At 53.9% G+C, this 23,856-nt stretch overlaps 1 protein-coding gene and 1 long non-coding RNA gene across 9 annotated transcripts in view; one reads left to right on the top strand and one right to left on the bottom strand.

Moving 5' to 3' along the window:
• LOC139177584 (uncharacterized protein C17orf113) overlaps positions 1-23,856 on the top strand; it is a 58,854-nt gene that overhangs the window by 2,048 nt on the left and 32,950 nt on the right. For 5 of the 8 annotated variants that reach the window (XM_070773487.1, XM_070773485.1, XM_070773492.1 and 2 more), the window contains exons 1-2: positions 15,606-15,774; positions 23,349-23,600. In XM_070773487.1, the coding sequence (XP_070629588.1) occupies positions 15,741-15,774; positions 23,349-23,600 (286 nt within the window). In that variant the 5' untranslated portion in view covers positions 15,606-15,740. Of the gene's footprint in view, positions 1-15,605; positions 15,775-16,931; positions 16,953-23,348; positions 23,601-23,856 lie in introns of those variants that run through there. The other 3 variants (XM_070773489.1, XM_070773488.1, XM_070773479.1) reach the window with 3 other exon arrangements.
• On the bottom strand, positions 5,086-15,544 carry LOC139177585 (uncharacterized). The gene is made up of 2 exons (XR_011562089.1): positions 15,455-15,544; positions 5,086-7,598 (listed from the first exon to the last, which is right to left on the bottom strand). It is a non-coding gene; the product is annotated as an uncharacterized lncRNA (long non-coding RNA).

The following is a 23,856-nucleotide window of genomic DNA, read 5'->3' as shown; positions in this document are numbered from 1 at the left end:
TAAAGAGTAGTCAGCAGGGCAAAGGGGATGGGCCTGAACACCCCCTTCAAGACCACATGCCCCATACCTGTGGTGCCAGAGGTCCCTGACCAGAAGGTTGCCAGCTTGCTCCCAGCCCATGCAAGCCTCTTTCTTGAGCTTGTCCTCCTCAGGGCAGGTCATGCCACTAGTGTGGGCACCCCTGGACCTGAGAGAGGGACACCTGAAGATGTCCAAGGGGCAGCTGTCCGCAGCGTGTGAAGATGGAACCAGGCTGTGTGTTGAGGCTGGGCATCTACCTCCGTGCATGTGAGTCTTGCAGTGCAGAAAGCAGCCGGCTGTAGGAAGCGCGGCTGCTGGCCGGGGCCAGAGTGGGAATGGAGCTCTTTCTCCTTACACAGAGTTGTTCTACAGAACTCCCAGGAGTCACAGGAATCTAAACTGGAAGCTGGTCTTCCAGGTAATTATGAAAGTGTATTTGTCAAGGTGGGAGTTTAGAATGTATTTTATTTTATTTTAGGCCACACCACATGGCTTCGGGATCTTAGTTCCCCAGCCAGGGATCAAAACAGTGAGAGTGCTGAGTCCTAACCACTGGACCACCAAGGAATTCCCAGAATATATCTTAATTAGCAGTTTACTAGCTTGATTTATAATTTTTAAACATTTCGACATGGATAGGTGGGCCCTTCTTTGTCCCCCTGCTCCAGGCCTTGCAAATGTTAGGGGTGGAGCCCGCAGCATCAGCAACCAAAACTGTTATTTGGTGAATTCCCTTCCTGCTCTCCCTGTCCTAATAGCACCCCTCTGAAACTGGGCTTAGGACACGCCCACCTGGACCATGAAGGAGTTTCAAGGTGAAATGAAGACTGTCAGCTGTCACCGACAAGCGGTGCCCCCATGGGTCTGCTGACCTCATTCTCCATGCCAAAATTGGGACATTAAAAAAATGTCTCCTGTGATGCTTAAGAGGGAAGGGATGAGGGGGAGAGAGGTTGCTCATCTCCTAACTGTGAGCTGATGTGAGCACTCACTGGACCCAAGGAGCAAGGAGAGAGTTCAGTGGGGACTGCAGCAGGTGGGATGGCAGTTAGATTGTAGGAAGATGGGGGCTGGACCCCACCGTCTCTCTGGCTGCCTGTTTCAGGGGGCGCTGGACTCGCAGCCAGGAAGGGGGCCGTGTTTCTGGAATGTGGGTCCTCCTGTAAGTTTGGGTGGGGAAGAGTGTGGGGGCAAGCTGGTCAGGCAGTGGGAGTCATCCCCAGCGGGCAGGAATGGCACATTGGTCTCGGCCAAAGCTGAGTGCCCTGTGGCACCTGAACACACCGTCTGTTCAGAAGAAGACGCACAGCCTTTTGGAGTCGTGTCTGACTCACTCTCAGATTCTGATTGGGCTGCTTGAGGATCAAGCCTGCCGCCTTGGCCTCATTAGGGCTGTGAGGTGCTTGACTGAACTGGACACACACTCCCACTCAGACACACACCCAGGCAAGCGTGGCCACCTACAGCAGCCCACAGACGTCACTGTGCACGGTAGTGCACCCCTCATCACCGTTCCAGGTTCAACCCAGGCTATGGATCCCCCCATGGACCCACTCTGACATGTGGGCTCTGCCAATCCCTTGCCTTCACCAGAGTTCACATCTCTCTCCCCTATTGGTGCCTTTTCATTTCACCTTGGGTGACCGACCAGCTCCAGCGGCCAGGGCTTGGCTTACTTTAGGGTGGCTGGGGGCCAGATGCCTGCAGAGGTTCAGCGCTAGGGACAGGAGGCAGCCGTGCCGCCCTTCTAGGACTCCCGGGCAAACCCCACCGGGCTCAACAATCAGCCCCTCTGCTCCCCCGAGGCTGGAAGGGAGTGTCTCTGGGTCCCTGTGCAGTTCTGGGAGCCTCTCAGCCTGTGAGCGTGTCTGTCCATGTGTCCTGTGCTCTCGGGGCGGCCCTCCCCCTGCTTTTATGTCGGTCATTTTCTGCCTGTTTCTGAGTCTCTTTTTCTGTGTGTCTTTATTCCTCTTCCCTTTCTCTGTGTATCTGTCTCTGTCTCTCTTAACCTCCTTCTGTCTTTTTCTGTGTGTCTCTGCCCTTCCATCCGTCTCTCTGCCATGCACACACATCTCCTCACTCTCCCTGTCCCTCAGCTCTGTGTCTCTGATGGTGGGGCGTCTCTCTAGCTCATCTTCCAGTATCTGTTGGTCTTCGCCTCTCCCCATCTCTGCCTCTAAGTCAGGGTCTGTGTCTGTCCAACCTCTGTTACTCTCATGAGGCGTCCCAGGGGAACGGGGCAGCCGAATGTCTCTGACTGCAGAATAAGGTGACAAAGCTTCCCCAGGCACTGCCATCACCTCTGGCCCCTCCAACTGCCAGGAGAGGGGAGGACTCTCGGGTTCCGGGAAGGACCCCGAGGCTGGCCCACCTGCCCTGGCTCCTCTGCTAAGAACTTGAGAATTGGGGGCTTTGGTTCCTGACTGAAATATTCAGTGTTTTCTTCTGACAGAGTCACAGGTCTGGCAGCAGGGCTGGGGGTTCAGAGTGTTGAGGGGGAGAGCCCTTGTCTGTGACCTTGAGCCGAGGGAAAGGTGTTCCTCAGGAGGCTTCCTAGGAGCCTTCCTCAGAGGGAGGCTGATTTGATGCTTTTCTTTTTCCTCGAAGCAGCCAAGCTCAGCACACCCACCCCAAGCTCCAGCTTCCAGATCCAAACCACCGCTGTGCTCTCCACCCTGTTCCAGACATTTCTGCCAACTGCCCCAGGGCCTCGGGGCCTTGTTCAAACAGCCTCCTTGCCCTGTCCCCCGGCCTCCTCACTTCTTCACTCCTCTCCTCGCTGCCACGGCCTCTGGTACAGGAGCAGCTGTGTTGGCTGTTTGTTTATCTGACTAAAGTTTCCTTGGGTGGGGTGCGGACCAATTCCATAGGTGTTTTTTTCCCCTCTGCAGATGCCCAGACCAGAGACCAGGCCGACCCTGCGGTGCCCTCACTGCCCTCCCCCGGGCCCCCTTCAGCCTCTCCAACCTCCCCAGGCCCCACGCATCTCCATCCTCCCGATCTCAGATCTGTTGATCCCTATATCTGATGCTAACACCCCCCTCCCACTGGCCAGGCAGGAGAAGAAGCTATGACACTGCCCCGTACCCCCATCCCTCACCTAGGGCAGGGGAAATACCCTGAGAAAGTGCTGGGAATTGGAACCCATGAGTTCTCTGGGTGTTCCCAAAGAGAAACATGTGGGGTGTGGTCTTCAGAAACTGGGAGAAGTCTGCCCGTTTGCCTACCCACCCTCATTGGCCGAGCTTGGAGCCAGCAGTAGAATGAGACTTCAGGAAAGGATTCGTTCTCTAATGGGTTTGAGGACCCCTCCCATGATTCATCCCAGAATGATCTCCCTGAGACCCCAAGGGTCATTCCGTCCCTGGACTTTGCATGACAGCGTACTATGTACAGAACCCCTGCATCCTGCCCGATGAAACCTGGAGAGGTCATAAAATCCTTAATCCAGGCAGAGTCTGGACTTGACCCCAGTCTCCTCATTCTCCACAGCTAGGCCTCCTCCCGGGATGGAGCCACAGCTGCTCTGTGGGCAACAAGGAGCCCAGGCTGCCTCGACTATCCCTACATCTTGCCCTCACCCACGCCTCCTCCACCTCCACAGTCTGCGATGGAGACATCTGGTCCCCACCCGTGTCTCCAGCAGGGAAGGGAGTGTTGGGGCCCGAGTCTTGTGACCTCATTCTGAGATCTGCTGTCCTAGTTAGCAGCTTCCCGAGAGGAGAGGGACACCAGAACCTTTCAGAGATGCTTGCGTACCATCTGGGTGCTAATTGGGAATGGGAACGTCCCTAGTTGAGGCCAGGGACAGCTATTCTGGGGCCACAGGATGGGGTGTGGGGGTGGAGAGGCCAGAGGGGGGATCAGGAAATTTCCCCAAATAGCCTGGCCAGCAGCCACATGTGGGAGCTAGGCCCGGGGGAGGGGGGCCACACAGCCCAGCTGGGCAGGGGGGAGCAGGCAGCTGGCCAGTTGACACATGGTCTTGAACCTCAAGCTGGGCAAGGGGCAGAAATGAAGAAGAACTGGTACCGTCTCCTTTTTTCTGCTAAAATGGACTTCTCTGGAACTTGTGGTGGAAGACTATGTCCCTGCCCTGTCTCTTTAACTTTCCCACGGGCCTTTGTAAGCCCTAACCCATCCCCAGCCCCTCAATCAGGTGACACTGATTTATTCATTCATTCAACAAATATTTATTGGGACTTCCCTGGTGGTCTAGTGGTTAAGACTCCACACTTCCATTGCAGCAGGGCACAGATTTGATCCCTGGTTGGGGAACTGAGATTCCGCAAGCCACATGGCACAGCCAAAAAAACAAACAAAAACCTCACAAATATTTATTGAGCACCTACCATGGGTTGTATTTTCCAGGTCCTGCCCTGGGAATTCAAAGAGGAATAAGACGAGGGGTGGGGGAGCAGGGATAAGAGAGCATACAGGGAGGCAGGCAGGGCATCGACCTTAAAGAGGGGGAGGAGGGAAGGCCTCTCCTGGTATTTCAGCATCTTGCTCCGGTAAGAGAAAGAGCCATTGTGGCTGTAGCAAAGTATCATAGCAAGGCAGGGAGGGGCACAAAAACAGATCCAAGGGGCATGGGATATTTTGACCTGGACATTTTGACCCCAAGGATGTTTCGAATGCAAACATTTGAAACCAAAACATACCAACACTGAACACTTCTTCAGAAAGTGCTTTCCCATTTGAACTCTGTTCATCCAATTTAATTCCTTCATCAGATTTTTCCATTTTTTCCCTCTGTGGTACAAACAAAATTTCCTTTTTTTTCATTCTATTTTAACTTTATTGAAATTATTTTCACCGGCATCAATTCTGTATAGATTTTGCAGCCGAGAATTGATGCACTGATCAATTTCAATGATTAAAGGCCCCCGACCCTGCTCTCCACCATTGTGTGAGTGATTGGGTAACTCCTCCAATTTTGGAAGATTTGAATGTAAATGGAGATTTGTGTTCAAGATTGGATTCTTGTGTCCACTTTAGCCAACAACAAATTTTCTTGTATCTGGTTCTAGCTATTACCAGTGTTACTTGTACCAGCCAAAGTTTTAGTTGGAGAGTTGCATTTATATCTCAGTTAATCTGTGGGCAGGATCATGGATTGCAGAGAAGAAGGGTTTTGGGGAGGTGGGTAGGAGCCAGATTTCCTAAAATAAGAGAAGCCCTTGGAGGTTTTAGGCAGGAGAGTGACATGTTCAGATTTGCCTTTTAAAAAGTCTCCTCTAGGGAATTCCCTGGTGGCCCAGTGGTTAGGACTGGGCTGTTTCACTGCTGAGGCCCAGGTTCAATCTCTGGTCAGGGAACTAAGATCCCGCAAGATGCATGGTGCTACCAATCAATCAATCAAGTAAAAAAGCTCCTCTGGCCACGTGGAGAACAGACTGGGAGGGCAGTGGAGGCAGGGAGGCTGATGAGGAGGCTGTTGTGCCAATCCAGGTGGTAAAGAGAAGTGAACAGCTTGAAGACAGGTTCAGTTCAGTTCAGTTCAGTTCAGCCACTCAGTCGTGTCCGACTCTTTGCGACCCCATGAATCGCAGCACGCCAGGCCTCCTTGTCCATCACCAACTCCTGGAGTTCACTCAAACTCACATCCATCGAGTCGATGATGCCATCCAGCCATCTCATCCTCTGTTGTCTCCTTTTCCTCCTGCCCCCAATCCCTCCCAGCATCAGAGTCTTTTCCAATGAGTCAACTCTTTGCATGAGGTCGCCAAAGTACTGGAGTTTCAGCTTTAGCATCATTCCTTCCAAAGAATACCCAGGGCTGATCTCCTTTAAAATGGACTGGTTGGATCTCCTTGCAGTCCAAGGGACTCTCAAGAGTCTTTTCCAACACCACAGTTCAAAAGCATCAATTCTTCGGCACTCAGCTTTCTTCACAGCCCAACTCTGACATCCATACATGACCACTGGAAAAACCATAGCCTTGACTAGATGGACCTTTGTTGGCAAAGTAATGTCTCTGCTTTTCAATATGCTATCTAGGTTGGTCATAGGGAGATAGAAAGACAGGGTAATCCCATCTTGCTTCCTGGATCCCAGCACAACCCTCCCCACTCCCTCAGAATGTTCTCCACGTCATGTCTCACACCTCAGCTCCTGCCCTTGCTTCCTCTGAGGTTCCAGATACCCCAGAGTTCGGCCACTTGAAGTTTGCGCAGGGTGGAGACCAAGAACTGGGGTGTTTTCCTTGGGGCTCTCTCCCAGTCTGTCTCCTGGCTGAATGTGGTGAGGGAGGGTCAGGGATGCCCTGCTGAGGTTGGGGTTCGTGGCTGGAGCAGCCAGGGAGACCACAGACTTGGCCATGTAACGGACCCAGACACAAGGCACTTGTCTGATCCGTGGCTCTGAGCTCTGGGTGTGACCCTGGGCAGGGGTACAAAGGGGCCTCTGTCAGTGCGGGGCACGGAGCCCACCTGGGCCAGGCCAGGCGCTGGAGGAGTGAGGAGGTGGGCTTTGGGGTGTTTGAAAAGAGAGAGCTTGAAATAACTGACCTGAGGTTTGAGTGTCATCTGGGGCAAGTCACTTCCTGTCCTTAACCTGTCTGCTCACCTGTAAAATAGAATGTGAATCCCAGCCTCCCAGAACTAGCTGCATTGTCAGGACTGATTTTGTTGACGAAAACCTCACCTTCCTGGAATCATGTATTTTCAAATATTATTTAACAAGCACACATACTGATCACCAGGTACCTGTTTCCTAAATACTGTAAAAACGTTGACTCATTTAATCCCTGTAAGATCCTATTTTATCCTTGAATCTGCCTTCAATGTGAGAAGAGCAATCCTTGGGTCGGGAAGATACCCTGTAGAAGGCCATGGCTACCCACTCTAGTATTCTTGCTGGAGAATTGTCCATGGAGAATTCCATAGACGGAGGAGCCTGGCAGACTACAGTCCATGGGGTTGAAAAGAGTCGGACACAACTGAGCGACTAACACTACAGATGGGGAAACTGTGGCACAGAGGTGGCCAAGGCCACACAGTTGGGAAGTGGCAGGAGGAGGACTTGAACCCAGTGTGGGGATATACCTATACTATGCTGTTTCCCTACAGGAAGGGGTGAGCATCCCTTAGGCCAGGGAGCCCAAGCACAGGGTGGGGGACCTGATTCTTCATCAGGAATGGAAAGGGATTCAGGAACACCTCTGCCTTGAGGAGCATAACCACGCAATGTCTCCCCTCCCAGGGCCTGGCCCCTAGGACAGGGCTATGAGTGACCAGAGACCCAGGACAGAAAAAGAGGGTGGAACAGGGAGTTACAGGAGCAGGTCACAACCCTGCCACCTTTGGCCCAGTTGTGGGAGCAGCTGTGACCAGCAGAGGCTGGGGTAGGTTTGGTGTGCCTTCAGCTAGGGCTAGTCATTCCTGTGGGGTGCCAGACTTGGAGCCACGTGGTTGGAGGAAGGCCAGGGTCTGGCTGGACATAAAGCATGGACATGTAACAGAATGGAGTAGGGGGCTTCCGCCGAGGGGCTGAGGATGCTGGAGAAACAGAGCCCAAGTCCACAGCGTCAGGACTTTCGGTCTTCATGGAAAGCCTTTGAGCATGCGCAGAACCTGACAAAAAAAGGAGGCGGGGCTTACCAGGCTGGGGTCAAAGAGGCCGGTAGCTTACATCCTAAGCAGCACGTGGTCCTTGGATGTGGAGAGCTGTGAGTGCCGAGCTCTGAGCTGGTACTTGCTCTTCCAGATGCATCTCTAGGCCTGTCTGCTCTTCGGAATTACCTGGATGCTTGTTAAAAAGGCAGACACCGAGCCTCACTCCAGAGTCTGAATCTGAATTCCTGGGATGAGGGCCCAGCCCAAGGTGCCTAATGAGCTCCGTGGTGATGCTCAGGTAGCCAGGCACTTGGAAAAACCGCCGGGCGATGGGTCCTCGCCCTTGGCTGCGCATCAGAATCACCTGGGAAGAATTGAAAATTCCTGGTGCCCAGGCTGCAACCTGGACTAATTCCATCAGAATCTCTGGGGAGGAGTCCCATCATTTTCAAAGCTGCCCAGGTGATTCCAGTGAGGGGCCATAGTTATCTTCGAGCAGCCCTGACCCTCATCTCAGGCAGCTCTGGCCTGAATTGTGCCATCCTCAGAGAGTCCTTTCCTGGCCACTTGTTCTCCCTGACTTTGTGCGTTTATCCACTTATTGACTTGACCATCCTCCTAGATTGCAAGCTTCATGAGGGCTCCTTAAGACTTCTGTTCATTGCTGCATCCCCTAGGCATAGAATGGAGGGCCTAGCATATAGAAGGTGTTCAATGGGTGTTTATTGAGTGAATTTATCGAGTCCCTCCTCTGTGCCAGGCCCAAAAGGAGATACTCTCCAAATATCATCTCAATTTTCCCAACAAATCCACAAGATAGATACTTTTGTACCCATTTTACAGATCAGAGAGGCAAAGCGACTTGCCCAAGGTCTGACGGCTCCAGAACCCAGGCTCTGTCCTGGGCCCTGAACTGCCTCCCAGCCAAGGGCTTTGGGCAGCCCCTGCTGTGGGAAGCAGCCTGACAGCCTGGAGGCTGAACAGAGGGCCTGGGGGACCTGGGGCATGTTGACTCAGCCCATCCCCAGGGCGTTTCTTGGAAGCTCTCTGCTGGTTTTGAAAGGCCTCCTTCATGGCCTGCAACAGCCACGTGCTTCCACCCACCTGACTGATTTGAGAGAAGGACTCCTTGATGCGGTTCGGCAGCTGCTCCTTGCCAGCAAGATGGACCATGGCCATCCCACCATCTCTCTCAGCCAGTGCGCTCAGAGGCTCTCCCCTCCCTCCTGCCCTAGGTGACCCCAGATTCTCAGGGTCATTCTCAGTGCCCCCCTGCCTTCATTCTTCCTAGGTTAGCATGTGTTAGGTTCAGTTACTTATCCTGAGGAAGAGGGGAAGACCTCAAGGCCCAGGAAGGTGGGAGAATTCTGCTGGACAAACTAACCAAAGAAAAGCATCAGGAAATGAAGGGTGGGTTGGGGAAACTCAAAGATCTAAATTTCCTTAGGGTTGATCCTGGCTGGTAGTCAGGGCCTCTCCCGGCCTCTTCTGAATGCAGCTCTTTAAGTAGGAAGGAGGTTAGCCAAGGTCCCAGTGAGGACCCCTGGGCCCTCAGCCATTCCTTCTCTTCCATGGGGCAGTATGAGCAAGTCCCCCCAGTAAGCTGACTGCCTTCTAGCCTGCTGCTGTTGTGATGAATATTCTGGGGAGGGGGCCACCCCTGCTGTGGGACACCCCAGTCCCCAGCCTCCTCTCCTCCTGCTCCAGCCTCTCCTACACGACCCAGGCAGCTTTGCCCAGCTGGATGAAGAGGTTGAAATAATTTCTGTTGCGTTGGCAACAAACACAAGTTGGCTATAACTCTGGACTAGGGAAGACTGGGGATGGGCTGGCAGCCTTGAGCGGCAGGATGATGGGCAGGAGGGGAGGGGTCTGTCTGGATATGCAGATGGGCACTATGTGTGGGAGAGGAGATTATTTGTGAGGTTTCAGGGGTTCCACCCAGGCCCGTTTGTCTTTCCTCTCTTTTCGCCCCATTAGTTTCCATTGCACAGCTGTGGGGAAGTTCCTTCTGCAGTCTTACCACTGTCCCTCCTGCTTTAACTAACAATGTCATCCCCTCACATCATAATGGCTCTTTATAGTCTGCAAGGTGTTTTCTATTTGTTATTTTATTTAATCTTCTCAGCTGTCAGCCTTGGGTTAGGGGAGTTATTATTAGTTATTGTTAGCCCCATTTCATAGATCAGGAAACTGAGATGTGGGGAAAATGGCCATGTTCCCAGTCACAGGTCAGTAAGTGGCAGAGTTATATGTAAGTGCTTGTTTGCCTGATTACAAGTTACTCTGGTTTTCACGAGGCCCCCCCTCCCCAAATTACTCTCACAGACACACACATACCCTTTACCCCCAGCTCCTCACTCTTCCATGTCACCACAATTCAGAAGCAGCCCAGGCCTGAAAAGGTCATGGTGTCCATCCCCCTGCCTCTAGGCCGGTGCAGTGGAGCCTCCATGGGGCCCATATCTGGAGCTCATCCGGCCATGGTCCAGGAGAGGGTGATGGTGGCAAAGGCGGGGGAGTCGAGGGTGTCAGCTGCTGCTGCTGCTTTTTGAGCAAAGACTTTTAAAGGTTAATGTGATAATCTCATCCTGATTACTGCAAACTGAGGACCTCATGCTCATCCAAGAATCTATTACTAGTCATGCAGGAGGGGCGGGGAGACTGCGTGGGGCCCACCCCGCCTCCCCACCGCCATCCTCACACATGTTGAGGGGGGCTGAGCCTTTCAGTTTTATGTTTTGTTTTTAGTGGAAAGAGGTATTTCTAGATGGTGGTAAGGATGCTTTGGGTCTCCCTACTTCAAGACCTGGACCAAGGGATCCCAATCCTTCCCTTTTACGTCTAAGTTACTGTTCTAGGAGGGGCTGCTGGTGGGTCTGGATGCAAGGCCAGAGATCACAGAAAATCAGGGACCTGGGAGGTCATCACACCCCCCACCCCATCTTCCCTGCTGGGCAACCAAGGCCTGTTGCTGTTGTCCCACATCATGCCTGCCCAGAAGTAAACCAATTAGCACCGTGTCTGGTTCTGTGTTCCCAGCGCCTGTCTCATTATTTGGGGATTTATGTCTCGGTCACCGTGAAGGACGACTGTCCCAGTTTCCACTGGGGGGAGCCCGGCCAGCCATAGAGCTCAGCGGGCAGCAGGAGGTGGTGCTGTCCTGCTTGGGGGCAGGATGGGGATTTAATTTCAGGGGGATTTGCAAGCAGTGGGGAGCCGCTCTGGGCACATGGTGGCTTCGGGCTATTTTAGGAGGCAAAAGGCTGGCCCTGTGGGGGGAGGGCTCTTAGCCTTTAGCGATTCTGCCCTTTCAGTGGGAATGGAGAGGACTTGGGATGGAGGAGGCAAGCCCACCTGAGGTTGGGGCTTCTCCCACCTTCCTGAAACTCAGGGCCCCAGAATGAGTCTGTACTTCCAACCCCAGGTGGGGCAGTGAGCAGAACATAAGCTGCTGACTAGATAGGGGTCTTTGGCTCCTCTCCTGAGCCCCTCTGTTGTAGGCTTTCTAACTGAGGTCCTTGGTTTTATTAGAAGGAACAATTAATATAACCGTCTCACACCTTTGTGATAGGAATTATATTTACCGAATGCTTAGGGAAGGCCCCATGGCACACGGAAAAGGGCACAAGCTTAAGGCCAGACACACCCGGCTCCGTTCTGTATGGGTCACTTCCAAGCTGGTAATGTGGGTTATGTAAGTCCTTTCACCTCTCTGAGCCCCAGTGCCCTGTCTCTAAAGCGAGGACCATAACGCCTCATTAATGACGCCTGTCTTATTAACTGGGCACAAACTATGTCAGGCACACTGCAGGGATGGTCTCTCATCACCCTCTGCCATGTTATGATGTGTTAATTGTCCTGTTTTACAAATAAGGAAATGAAGCTCAGAGAGGGAAAGTAACTTGCCTCAGCCCACACAGCCAGAGCAAGGAACCCGATCCATTTTCTGTGCCCACAGTGAGGGTTGGTTCATTCCTTAAATCCAGCAATATGTATTGGTTATCTTTGATATGCCGGCACTGTTCTAGGGCTGGGGATTCATCACAGACAAAACAGAGGAAATGGAGGGACTTCCCTGGTGGTCCAGTGGCTAAGACTCTGCACTCCCAGTGCAGGGGCCAGGGTTCGATCCCTGGTCAGGGAACTAGATCCCGTATGCCACAACTAAAAGTTCCCACGTGCCACAATGAAGATAGAAGATTCTGTGTGCCACCCCCCACCAACCAAGCAGCCAAATAATAAATATTTTTTAAAAATACAGAGGAAGAGGAGATAAGGGGATGAGACTGAGCAGCAGGGAGAACTGAGTCGGCCAGCTAGAGACACAGTGGCTTTATTTAGACTGAGAATTATTTTCTGATGGCGGTGTCGGGGGAAGGTGACAACTAGGGGACGGAACCCCTTCTTGGAAGATGCTAGGTGGGAAAGGGAGCACCAGCACCCCAGCAGCCCCAGCTGTCAGGACTAGGAAAAGGGTTTCTGTGTTGTCTTCCTCCTCACCCCACATTTATAGGAAAAAAGTCTGGGTGTGTTGGGATAAGGCACCATGAGATAGAGGGAAGAAGGCCTAGTGTTTAGAGTCAACCAGATGGGGTTCGATTTCACCCCTTTCTAGCTGTATGACCTGGGGCAGGTAAACTAACCTCTCAGAACCTCCCTTTCCTTATCTTAAAAAAAAACTATTTATTTTTGGCTGTGCTGGATCTTCGTTCCTGCACATGAGGGTTTTTCTCTAGTTGTGACAAGCAGGGGCTACTCTTTGTTGCAGTGCATGGCCTTCTTACTGCTTGCGGAGCACAAACTCTAAGTGGGCAGGCCTCAGTAGCTGTGGCACATGGACCTAGTCGCTCCTCAGCATGTGGGATCCTCCCAGACCAGGGATCAAACCTGTGTTTCCTGCATTGGCAGATGGATTCTTTACCATTAGGCTGCTGGGGAAGCCCCCTTTTCTTATCTTTAAATTGGCGAGAGGAATGCTGACTTTTCAGGGCTATTTGGGAGGAGAAAATGGATCAATAAAGATGTGGGAAGGGGCTGGAAAACAGAAGGCTCACAGCTAGGAGCTGTGTTGTGTGTGTGTGTGTGTGTGTGTGTGTGTGTGTTTGTGTGTGTGCAGGGTCGGAGTTTGGGGGCGTGTTATCCTGGTGTATCTAGGTGAAGCCACGTCTTTGTGGTGGCACTCAGCTGGCACCTGTGCTCCTGTTGAATGATTTCAACAGGCCGGGCAGAACAGGAAAGCCAGCAAGCCTAAACACAAGGTCCGGTGCTCACAGTGCTAGAGATCGCTCTCTGGGTGACGAGATGGGGAGGCTGAGCTCGCCAGCAATGACATGAAAATAAATGAGGGAGTTTTCGTGGAGCCTCGGCTCTCTATAGAGCTGACTCAGAAGTGTAGAAAAGTTAACAGTGGGCAGCATTAATAGAGGACAGGATAGAGGGTTGGGGGAGGTGATTCCCTCCCTGGCTCTGTCCTAAGGAGGTCATTGAAAGCCTAAATATGTTTAAGAGGAATATGAGTGGGATCATAAAACCTCTGGAGACAAGTTTTTATTGAGTTGAGCGGTTCAAGTCACTTGGTCACCATGCAGGGTACTGAGCAGAAGGAAATGAATAAAGGCCCAGAACTAGCCCCCTCAGCACAGTGGTGTAGCCTGGGCAGGGTCTAGGGGACACAGTTCAATACAGCATGATAAATGCAGTGTTAGGGTCCCATATAAGATGCCCTAGGAGCATGTAGGAGGGGCTTCCTGGAGGAGGTGGCCATGTCAGGGGAAGAACAGCTGAGGGAAATGGGTCTCTTTCACTGAGCAGAGAGATCCCTGAAGAAGAGGCTGCCAGCCATGTTCAGCTGGCTGTGGAAGGTGGGGAGGGCTTTTTCTGCATTACCAGGGAGCAGATCTGGGCTTCCCTGGTGGCTCAGCAGGTTAAGAATCCACCTGCAATGTGGGAGACCTGGGTTCGATCCCTGAGTTGGGAAGATCCCCTGGAGACGGGAACAACTGCCTGCTCCAGTATTCTGGCCTGGAGAATTCCATGGACTGTATAGTCCATGGGGTCACAAAGAGTCAGGCATGACTGAGCAACTTTCACTGAACCACTAGGGAGCAGATCTAGAACCCGTGTTCAGGCATTACAGGAAAGCAACTCTCAGCTCCCATACTGATGGGCTTTCTGTTCTTGAGACCCTCCATCAACGGGACAGACCATCTCTAGAGGCAGTGAGTGCCCCGTCCTCAGCACGTTCAAGCAAAGGCCAGAAGCTAACTCATCAGGGACAAGTTACAAAAGGGACAGGATGACCTCTAAGATCCCTCCCAGGTCTGAGCAACTGCATGCAGTTTGCCATGGACAGACACAGGATGTGGACCGTGACAGAGGAGATGTGATCGGATCAAGTTAGAGGGTGGGTGTGCTGGGAGTGTGCTTGCCAGGGACTGTCACGTGACTGTCAGCGCCACTCTGCGCTTATTGGTTTTTGAGTGACCCCTTCACTGAGACATGTCACATACCATACAGTTTGCCCATTTTAAGTGGACACTTTAATGTGGCTTGACTCTTGGAGTGGGAATGAATTCGTGCATTAATTTCACAACTCTTTACAGAGCATTTATAGAGCTTAGTGCTGATGCTTCCGATACCTGGAAAATAAAAGCCCTTTCCCCACAGGGGATATAGGTAAGTGACCAGGCAAAAGCATTGCATCTTGGGAGATGTGCTAAGAGGGAAAATAACCAGGGCCTGGGATAAAGAGTAACTGGGCTGGGGAAAGGGAGTCCTGGGGAGGTGATAGTGGAGTTGAGGCCCAAGTGGCAAGGAAAAGGCCTTGTGAAGATCAGGGGAGAGTTCCAGGCGGAGGGAACAGCAGAGACCTCAAGACAGGAGTGAGTTGGTAGACGTGAGAACCAGGAAGCAGTGCCAGGAGCTAGCAAGTGAAACATCACCAGGGCTCCCCGTGGTCAGACCTCCTCTCTGGAAGGCCTGTTTCACATGAAGGCTGGCTGGAGCGTGAGGTGGGAAGAACAGCACTGGTCCATCTTCTTTAATACAAGAGCCATTCCTATCGCCTTTCCTTGAGACTCTCCAGTAATGGAATGATGTCAGGTGCTGTTAGGAGGTTATGCCATCAGCCCCTACCTCCTGCCCTCCTCTGCTTGGCTTCATTCTCCTGTCTCATGCCCCAATGTGGGCCAGAGCCAGTGCACTGATTCCCTGGGAAGAATCAGAAATGATCCCCAGCCACATACACCGGTGATGTTTCCCCAACAGGCCCACTGATTTAATCCACTGACCTCTGGACAACCTGAAGTCTCCCATTTGCTCCTGACTTCATGTGTGACTTTGAGCCAGTTACTTAACATCCCCAATCTTTCATCTCCTGGTCTGTAAAATGAGGATCAAACCAGTCAGGGGCAAGTTGTTATGAGGATTAATGCCATCCCTCTTGGCACTCAGGAGGTACTCCATGAATGTCAGCTTCCTTTTTCTCCCTGAGCTTCCCCTCAAAAGAGGGACTGGTTTATAAAAAGGTAGGGAAGGCTTCCCAGGTGGTGCTTGTGGTAAAGAACCCGCTTGCCAAAGCAAGAGACACCGGTTTGATCCCTGGGTCCCGAAGAGCCCCCTGGAGGGCATGGCAACCCACTCCAGTATTCTTGCCTGGAAAATTCCATGGACAGAGGAGCCTGGTGGGCTACAGTCCTTAGGGTGGGAAAGCGTTTGACAGGACTGAAGCGACTTAGCATGCACAGGCAGGGAAGGTCCCAGCAGGCCAGTGCGGGGTGGCCAGTTTGGGGTCCCCTCCTCCCAACTCTGGGACCCTTTGGAAGGTGAGGGGCACTCAGGACTGGCCAGCCAGGGGTAGGGAGGCTACTCACCGATGGGTCCAGCCCTGCCGCCAGAAGAGCCCCTGCGTCTCCCCTCTTCTGCTGCCCGGGGAGCCCTAGCGCCAGGTCACTCTCCCGACCCGCTCGCCTGCGCTCCGCTCCGGGCGGCGCGGCTCCTGGCACCTGCTCCCCGTGGGCCGCCCAGGGGCGGGCTCCGGGGCCGCGGCGGCTGCCCCGGGACGCGCGGGCCCCGGACTCATCCGCCGCGCACCTCCGGGAGCCAGGAGCCGGGAGCCGCCGAGAATCCGGACCGGCGCGGGCGGCCGCGGACTACTGGATGCGGCCCCGCTCGGGTCGGAAGCGCCCTTCAGGTAGGCGCGGGCGCGGGCCATGGGACCGCACTCCCGGCTCCCCATCCCGGACCGACGCGCCGCTGGGACTGAGCGCCCACGGGGGCCCGCGCGCGGGGTGGGGGTGTAGGTGGCTCCGTAGCGCTGGTGGCAGCAGCGAGGACCCTACCCTGCCTTGTGTTTTGGGAAAGTGGGCGACAAGAATCACGACTTAACCGGAAACCGAGGCTGGGATGGGGGACAAGGGTGATGGCCAGAACTTTTAGTTCCCAGGAAGTAGGGGAAGGGAGGCTGGCGACCACAGGCCAGGGACAGCGAGACTCATCCCGAGAAGGGGACCATTCTCCGAAGACAGGGGGCTCGACCACAGAACCTACCTTTTTTGTCTAAGTTCTTTAGAGACTCCAAAAATCAACTCCCACCCCATCAGCCCCTGAGATAGAACAGAAGGGAAGGGCCGGGGGATGGGAGACCTATTGTCTTTTGGTGGGTGGGTGAATGCAGAGTACTCTCATCCCCCCCACTCCCCCTCCCCCATCTCCATTATTCACAGTCATTGGAGGCAGCCTTGCCTGCCCCTCCTCCTTCAAGCAGAATGCCTCCCCTTCTGTCAGGGTCAGAGGTAGAGGTTGGCCCTCCTGGCCTTTGTGGGAGGCAGGATTCCACCTCACCCCCGTCCCCCCCACAAAGCTCAAACCATCCCCGGATCTCTCAGCCCTTCTCTCTCTGGCTCGCACGCTCTTTCTCTCAGACTCATTCTCTCAGCCCCATGTGGAAATGCTGACCCTGGGGCCATCATGATGGGGAGCCTGATTTGGGGGAGCTAGTGTTCAGTCTTTTGGGGAGTTGGGCCGGGAGAGCAAGCAGTGGATGAGGCTGAACTGTGCCAGGGTCCTGGGCAGGGGGCTTGGTTTGGGGGGGGGGTCTCCTGTACAAATCAGGTTCCTAGGCCTTGCCTGGCAGCAGAGGTCGGAACAGGGGACACTGAGGCTAATCCCCCGCCCCCACCGTAGAGGCAGCTGTTCTGTGTTACCACTGTGGGCCCTTCGAGGAGGGATGCAGCTGAGATAACAAGAAAGACTTCCTTCCGGAGGGTGGCCAGAGGATCTTTCAGGGAGTATCAGTATCCAGAAGAGGCAGCCCTTATCTCTGCGGTGTCCAGGGGAAGGAGGCCCTCTGGGACTCCCAGCCAATAGCAGGTGAGGATAGCCTGGGGGGATGGTGACCTCACCTCTGGACCATTGCTCTCCGTCACCTCTCATGCCCTCTCTCTTGCTTCCTTGGAGCTGGAGTGTTGACTTTCAACACCACTTAGCCAGCTCACTCCTGAAAACCCCAGCACCCAGCCGTCCCCAGGGAAAGGTGACAGGCTACATCTCTCATCACTTTGGATGGGACAACAGACACGGCTGCCTTGGTTTGTCCAGTGGGGGTCTCCCACCCCCACCCACAGCAGCAGACACCTGGACCAGTTGTGGCCCAGCCCCAGGGCCTCCTGCCTGGCAAAGTAGGGATGTGTGGGCTGGGGGTGGGCATGGCTGCCCCAACTCGGCCCATCCCACTCCTCTAGGTGGGAGTCTCTGACTCCTTTGGGGAGTCTTGGGTGTGACCGTGGGTGACCCCAGCTCTCTAGGCCATCCCCTAGGGATGCCGCTCTGTGGGGGCCGCACAGTGAACACCCTGCAAGGTGTCAGCCTTGGGAGAGTGGAGTGCTTGGTGGTGGCCCCTTGGGGACCTGTGGGGGGCAGCCAGGCCCAGGAGGACTCACACTCCACAGGACAAGAACAGACGATGCCTCTCTTCTTCCAGACACAACCCCATACTCCCGCCTGTGACCCTGTGAGTGATGGGATGGGGGCCGTCGGGCTGTGCACCCCTTCCCCCTGAATCATAGGATGAGGCCTGTGTTTCAATTGTGAGCCTCAGTTTCCTCATCTGTAGAGCCTCAAGGGATTGCTCTGAGGGTTAACAGAGGTGATGTCTGTCCAGTGCCCGAAAGGCAACGGGCACTCGCCACAGGGCAGTTCTTTCTCTGTCCCCACCCCGCCTTCCTCTGGCCGCTGAAACAGACAAATACAGCTTGGTGTCCCCCCCACCACCCCAACCTTAGAGGCAGCTGCTCCCTGTGGCCACTACAGCACCGCCTGCAAGGGACCTAAGAGATTAGCCCAGCCCAACCCCCTCTCTTTAAAGACAGGGAACTGAAGCCCAGAGGGGCAGGACTGGCCCGACTTTGGCCAGCCAACCAGGCTACCTTCTCAGAGGCGGGGCTGGGGACCTGGCTTGGGGAGGCGAAGGGTAGATATTGGCAGACCTGGGGGAAATACCAAAGTGTAATTGGGCTCATTAAGGATTAGGTGAGGGAGCCCTTCATGCCCTGCCAAAGGCTGGGGACAGGCCTGGAACCCTCCTCTCCTGTTAACCCTTTGGCAAGGACAGGTATTCCCCAAGAACCCCCTTCCGCAGGATGCAACAGCTCCCCGCTCTGCACTCACGGCCTCCGAATTTCTTTCTCTCTGGCCATCTTTGGGTAGTGCAGTGCCCAAGGATGCCACTGACACCTGGGCCCCGAAGTCCACTGTCACCCAGCAAGAAGGGGTGGAAACGGGCTCTGGAGCCATACCTGAGTGCTCCCTTCCTCCAAGCCCCCTCTACCTCTGCGAGGACAGACACGCAGACAGCAACCTCGTGTGTGTGCTAAGTCGTGTCTGACTCTTTGAGACCCAATGGGCCATAGCCCTCCAGGGTCCAGGCAAGAATACTGGAGTGGGTAGCCATTCCCTTCTCCAGGGGATCTTCCTGACCCAGGGATTGAACCTGGCAGGCAGGTTCTTTACCACTAGCGCCACTGGGAAGACAGCCACTTTGGTCTCCATCAACTCTCCTGTGCTGGCATGAGCCTGCCTTCAAGTGGGTGGCTCCCTCCCTGGTCCAACCGCCCCCTCCCTGATGCAGGAAGGTGAGAACAGAGGGAACTTTATCCTCTTCCTGTGTAAATTACAGACAGACACCTGGGCACACCCATGCTCTTTTTCTCTGCTTTCACCAGGTCTTTTCCTGAATTAAGTCCAGTTCTTCCCCTGTCTTCATACCCTCTCTTCCTAGCCTCTCTGGCTCTGGCCTCCCCACTCCCTGCCCAGGGGGTTGGCATCTCCCTGCCTGGCATTTGGGACGGTAAGGGCTGGGCAGTCCTGAGCCTCCCCAGGAGCCCTTCTTTGCATCCGTAGTCCCCCTCCCCACCCAGCAGTTCAAACCAGGGCATAACAGGCTTTAAAGTAAGAAAGAATGTGAAGTCGCTCAGTCATATCTGACTGATTCTTTGCAACCCCATGGTCTGTAGCCTACCAGGCTCCTCTGTCCATGGAATTTTCCAGGCAAGAGTTCTGAAGTGGGTTGCCATTTCCTTCTTCAGGGGATCTTCCCTACCCAGGGATCGAACCTGGGCCCCCTGCATTGGGAGTTCAGAATGTTAGCCGCTGGACCACCAAGGAAGTCCCCCAGAAGCAGCTCTTACACTGTCTGTCTATGTACTTTGAAGCAAGTCCTCTCCCCTGCTCTGGGACTCAACTTCCTCTTCTGTTAAAGAGAGCATGTCCTGTCCAAATGTGGGTCCAGTGAGCGTGAGTCATGCTGGTTCTGAATAGAAGCCAGCACAGGGTGTGCTGACCTCTTAATGCTCACAGCAGGGGTTAGACCGACATGTGTGTGTGATAAAAACTGCCCACCCCTCCACATTTCTGGCTAGGAGCCGTGGCTTAGCTGGAGTGGTGGAGCTCCCGAGAGGACAGCTGGGAAGCTTGTGTTAGGCAGGGCAGGCTGCAGCAGGCCCAGCAACCTGGCTGGTGGGTACACAATTAGCCCCGGAATCCAGGCGGGCCCTGTGAGCCCAGAGGCTGTATATCATGGGGGTTTAATCAGCCCCATGGCAGATATTTGTCTGCTCTCTTGGACTGTGTTCTGGGCCTGCCTGTCATAAACTGCACTGAGATTTCAAAATACCACTGTCTCCCTGCTGCTGGGGCAGCCTGCTCTCCTGGGCAAGGCCAGGAAAATCTCACTCTCCTGAAGACTCTTCCCCCTGGCTGATTGGACCACCCCGACCCCCATACTCGTACCTGGTACTCTTTTCCTGGTCCACTTTCCTTCTGAGAGAGCAGGGGAAGACTTTAAAGGCAGGAGAATAGCTGTGATGACCTCCATTTAGAGGTGAGAGGATGTAGAATCTTACAAGGTGATGGAGTGACTTTCCCGTGTGCCCTCTGTGGGCAGAGCTGTCCCCTGGACTCTGGACATAATGCCCAGGAGTTTGTTATGGCTCAGAGGGGCAACCTAGTTGCCTCAGAAGTGTGGAGGACTGGAGTCTACCCTCCTGGGTCGGAGTTCTACCTCTTGACGCTAGCAGCGCTATCTGGAGGCTATCTCTGGTACTGCAGCCCAACCAAACCTGCTGTAGAAGCAGCCCCTCTTACCGCCTTGGTTTTCGCTTGGGGTCCTCCCTTGAGCATGTGCAGTGCTGTGCTCAGTCGTGGCCAACTCTTTGTGACCCCATGGACTGTAGATGACCAGGCTCCTCTGTCCATGGGCTTCTCTAGACAAGAATACTTGCCTGGAGTGGGTCGTCTTCTCCTCCTCCAGGGGATCTTCCCGACCCACGGATTGAACCTGTGCCTGTCTGTCTCCTGCATTGGCAGATGGGTTCTTTACTACTTGTGCCACTTGGGAACTCTGTGCATGATTGTGTCCACATTTCCTCCTTTTATAAGAACACCAGTCATATGGGGTTAGGGGCCCACCCTAACTCCACCTTAACCTAGCTAATAGCATTTGCAATGACCTTATTTCCAAATAAGGCTGCATTTCCTATTCTGAACTGCTGGAGATTAGGATTTCAACATACGACTTTGAGGTGGGGACAGATGTTCAGTGACAGTCTCATTCCATGAGCTGGGCACAATGACACCCACACCATGACTCAGCTACACTGTGACATGAAACAGAGTGACACAGATTCGCCTCAACAGACAACAGGGTAACGGAGACATTCACAGTGACCCAGGTACACCGTGATAGACACGTAGGGTGACAAAGGGACTGCATTCATGAGCTGCAAAACAGACACATCCCAGATCAAAAAGAACCAATGTTTATAGGACCCTGAGGGGTACTTTACAGAGAGCAGCTCGTCTAATCCTCACAGTGTGCGTGACTTGGAAACTGCTCATCACCCCATTTTACAGATATACAAATGAGAGGACTGAGGCTCCGGTCACACAGCCAGGAAGTGACAGAGCTGAGATTCAAAACCAGGTAGGAGTCAATACAGAGCTAGTGCTCTTAATTGCTGTGCCACTCTGGTCCATTCACTCACAGTCCCCACACACGTAATGACGGCCGATTTTGTGGGCACATGCCCACAGGAGTGACAAGCAGTTTACTGAGAGCAGGGGGTGGGGTCCAGGGACTACAGGCAAGGTTCTTGGCTGTGAACTTGAGAAATGAATTTGCTTTGTTCGGAAGTGGGCTCCACCACTAGGCGTGTGGCCTTATGGGAATGTTACGGCATCACTTGACTTCACTGGGTCTAATTTGCAAAATGAACACAAATCTAAAGACACAGGAAATGACTTTTAAGAGGATGTATTAGTTTGCTCAGGGCTTCCCAGGTGGCGCTAGTTGCAAAGAACCCTCCTGCCAATGCAGGAGATGTAAGAGACACAGGTTCAGTGCCTGGGTAGGGAAGAGCCCCTGGAGGAGGGCATGGCAACCCACTCCAGTATCCTCGCCTGGAGCATCCCATGGACAGAGGAGCCTGGCGGGCTACGGTTCATGAGCTTATAAAGAGTTGGACACAATTAGCAACTTAGCACAGCACAGCAGCACATTAGTTTGCTCAGGCTGCCATAACAAAGAACCACAGACTTAGTGGCTTAAACACCAACTATTTATTTTCTCCCAATTCTGGAGGATAGAGGTTTGGATTCAAAGGTGTAGGGTTGGTTTCTTCTGAGGCCTTGTTCCTTTGCTTGCAGACTGCCATCTTTTTCCTGGGTCTTCCCTCGGTCTTCTCTCTGTAACTGTGTCCAAATTTCCTTTTTTTTGGCTGCCCCATGAAGCTCGTGGAATCTTAGTTCCCGATCAAGTATCGAACGCACGTCCTTGGCCATGAGAGTGCAGAGTCCTAACCACTGGACCAACAGGGAATTTTTGAAATTTCCTCTTCTTAGAAGAGCACCAGTCATGTTGAATTAGGGACCACCCTAATGACCTCATCTGAACTTGATTACCTCTTTAAAGATCCTCTCTCCAAATACAATCACATTCTGAGGTACCAGGAATTAGGGCTTCAAGTCATGAATTTGTGGGGAGAGAGGATGGGGTCACTGGGCACAATTCTGCCCATATAAAAGAAATGGGCTCAGTCATCCTCACTCAGGCCCGAGCCATGGAACAGCCCCAGTCTGGGGGAGAGACACAGTTCCTGACCTCAGGAATCCTTTGTCCTGGTGGGGGAGACACAGGCCTTGCCCTCAGGAAGCCCCCAGCTAAAGCAGGGGCAGGAAATGTGCACACAGATTCTGGAAGGAAGTGAAAATCAACCCAGTTCAGTCTGAGGAAGGTCATGGGGCAGAACAGAGCCCATTAGAGGCAGAGAAGTCTGGTCGGAAAGCTTCAGAAAAGGGAGTCAGAAAGGAGAAGGGGAGGGGCCTGGAGGGGTGGTGTGCATGCTCCGCAGGGCCCAGGGGTGTGTGTGCGTGTGTGTGTGAAGGGGCTGTGTTTAGCAACCCAGGCAGCAGGGCCCAGATTTCCACTGAAAACACCAACTGTTGCCATAGGCCGAGTGGCCAACACAGCAGGGGGTATCGGGAGCCACGTGGAGAGGGGTGGGGATGGCTTCACATGCTGTCACTCTGTCACCGTGTGTGAATGTCACTGGCGCTGGGCACTGGGAGGCTGGGTTTCTGTAGTCCCTCCTCTGGCCCAGCGGCTTCTGCGTCTCCAGCAGGTACCACAGGCCTGCCTGTCCCAGGATTGTCCATGTCTGGCCTGTGGCAGGGGCTGAGAACAGGGCTCCAGGGTCCCCCACATGTGACTCTATCAGCCTCCCTGCTGCCTCTCCCTCAATTCTCTGAGGCCCAGTCTCCCTCTGAGTGCTTTACTCTGAGTCCCTAAGCATCAGGCTCCCAGTGTGTGGCCATTTCTTTTAAATCTTAAAAATATATATATTTTTTAAATTATTTATCTGACTACAACAGGTCTTAGTTGCAGCATGAGGGATCTAGTTCTCTGACCAGGATTGAACCCAGGCCCCCCACATTGGGAGTGCAGAATCTTGGCCACTCGATCACCAGGGATGTCCCAGTGTGAAGCCATTTCTGATACTCTTCCAGATATTCCTGCATTTCACTGCTGCTTTGTCTGAAGTAGCCCCCATCCTGCTCCCTTTGGCCTTTCTTGGGCTGGGGCTTTCAGAAGGAAGGCCCCGGGAGGTCCAGCTGGGGCAAAGGGCACAGTCAACTCTGGGTTCCGAAGCCCTCTTGCTCCTTCTGTGTGTTCACCGCACTCACCTTTGTTTACCTGCCTCTCTCTCTGCCCAGGTATGAAGCGGCCACTGAGCCCATCTCCCGCGGGTGAGAAGGAGCCCCCGGTATGTGAAGCTGCTGAGTGCCCCCCTCGGCCCCCAGAAGCACCTAAGCCCAAGCGGGAAAGAAAACGGCCCTCGTACACCCTCTGTGACGTGTGTAACATCCAGCTGAACTCAGCAGCCCAGGCCCAGGTGCACTGCGGAGGGCGGGCCCACCAGAGGCGCCTTCGGCAGCTCAGCCTAGAAAAGACAACCCCGGGGCCAGGTCAGTCGGGAGGGGCGTTGCCTCCGGACTTGGTCCTGGGCCCCTGTGAGGGGCTCTGGGTCTCTGGTCTTTCTTTGTGGAGTCCTTTGATCTGAGGGACCATCAGTGGGATCTTAGGGTCTCAAGCTTCCCAGAGGCCATCCGGTTTTGTTTTGCATCCAGACAGCTCTCTCTGGGGTCTCTCAGGGCCTGGGGTCTGAGACCTCCCCTGGATCTGGGGCTCTTCCTGGGGGATCTTTTAGGACCAGATCCCCTA

Source organism: Bos indicus, chromosome 19, assembly GCF_029378745.1.
Source record: "Bos indicus isolate NIAB-ARS_2022 breed Sahiwal x Tharparkar chromosome 19, NIAB-ARS_B.indTharparkar_mat_pri_1.0, whole genome shotgun sequence".
Classification (NCBI taxonomy): Eukaryota; Metazoa; Chordata; class Mammalia; order Artiodactyla; family Bovidae; genus Bos; species Bos indicus.
Note: the sequence above shows the minus strand (reverse complement) of the source record. Positions and strands in the feature narration are given on the sequence as shown.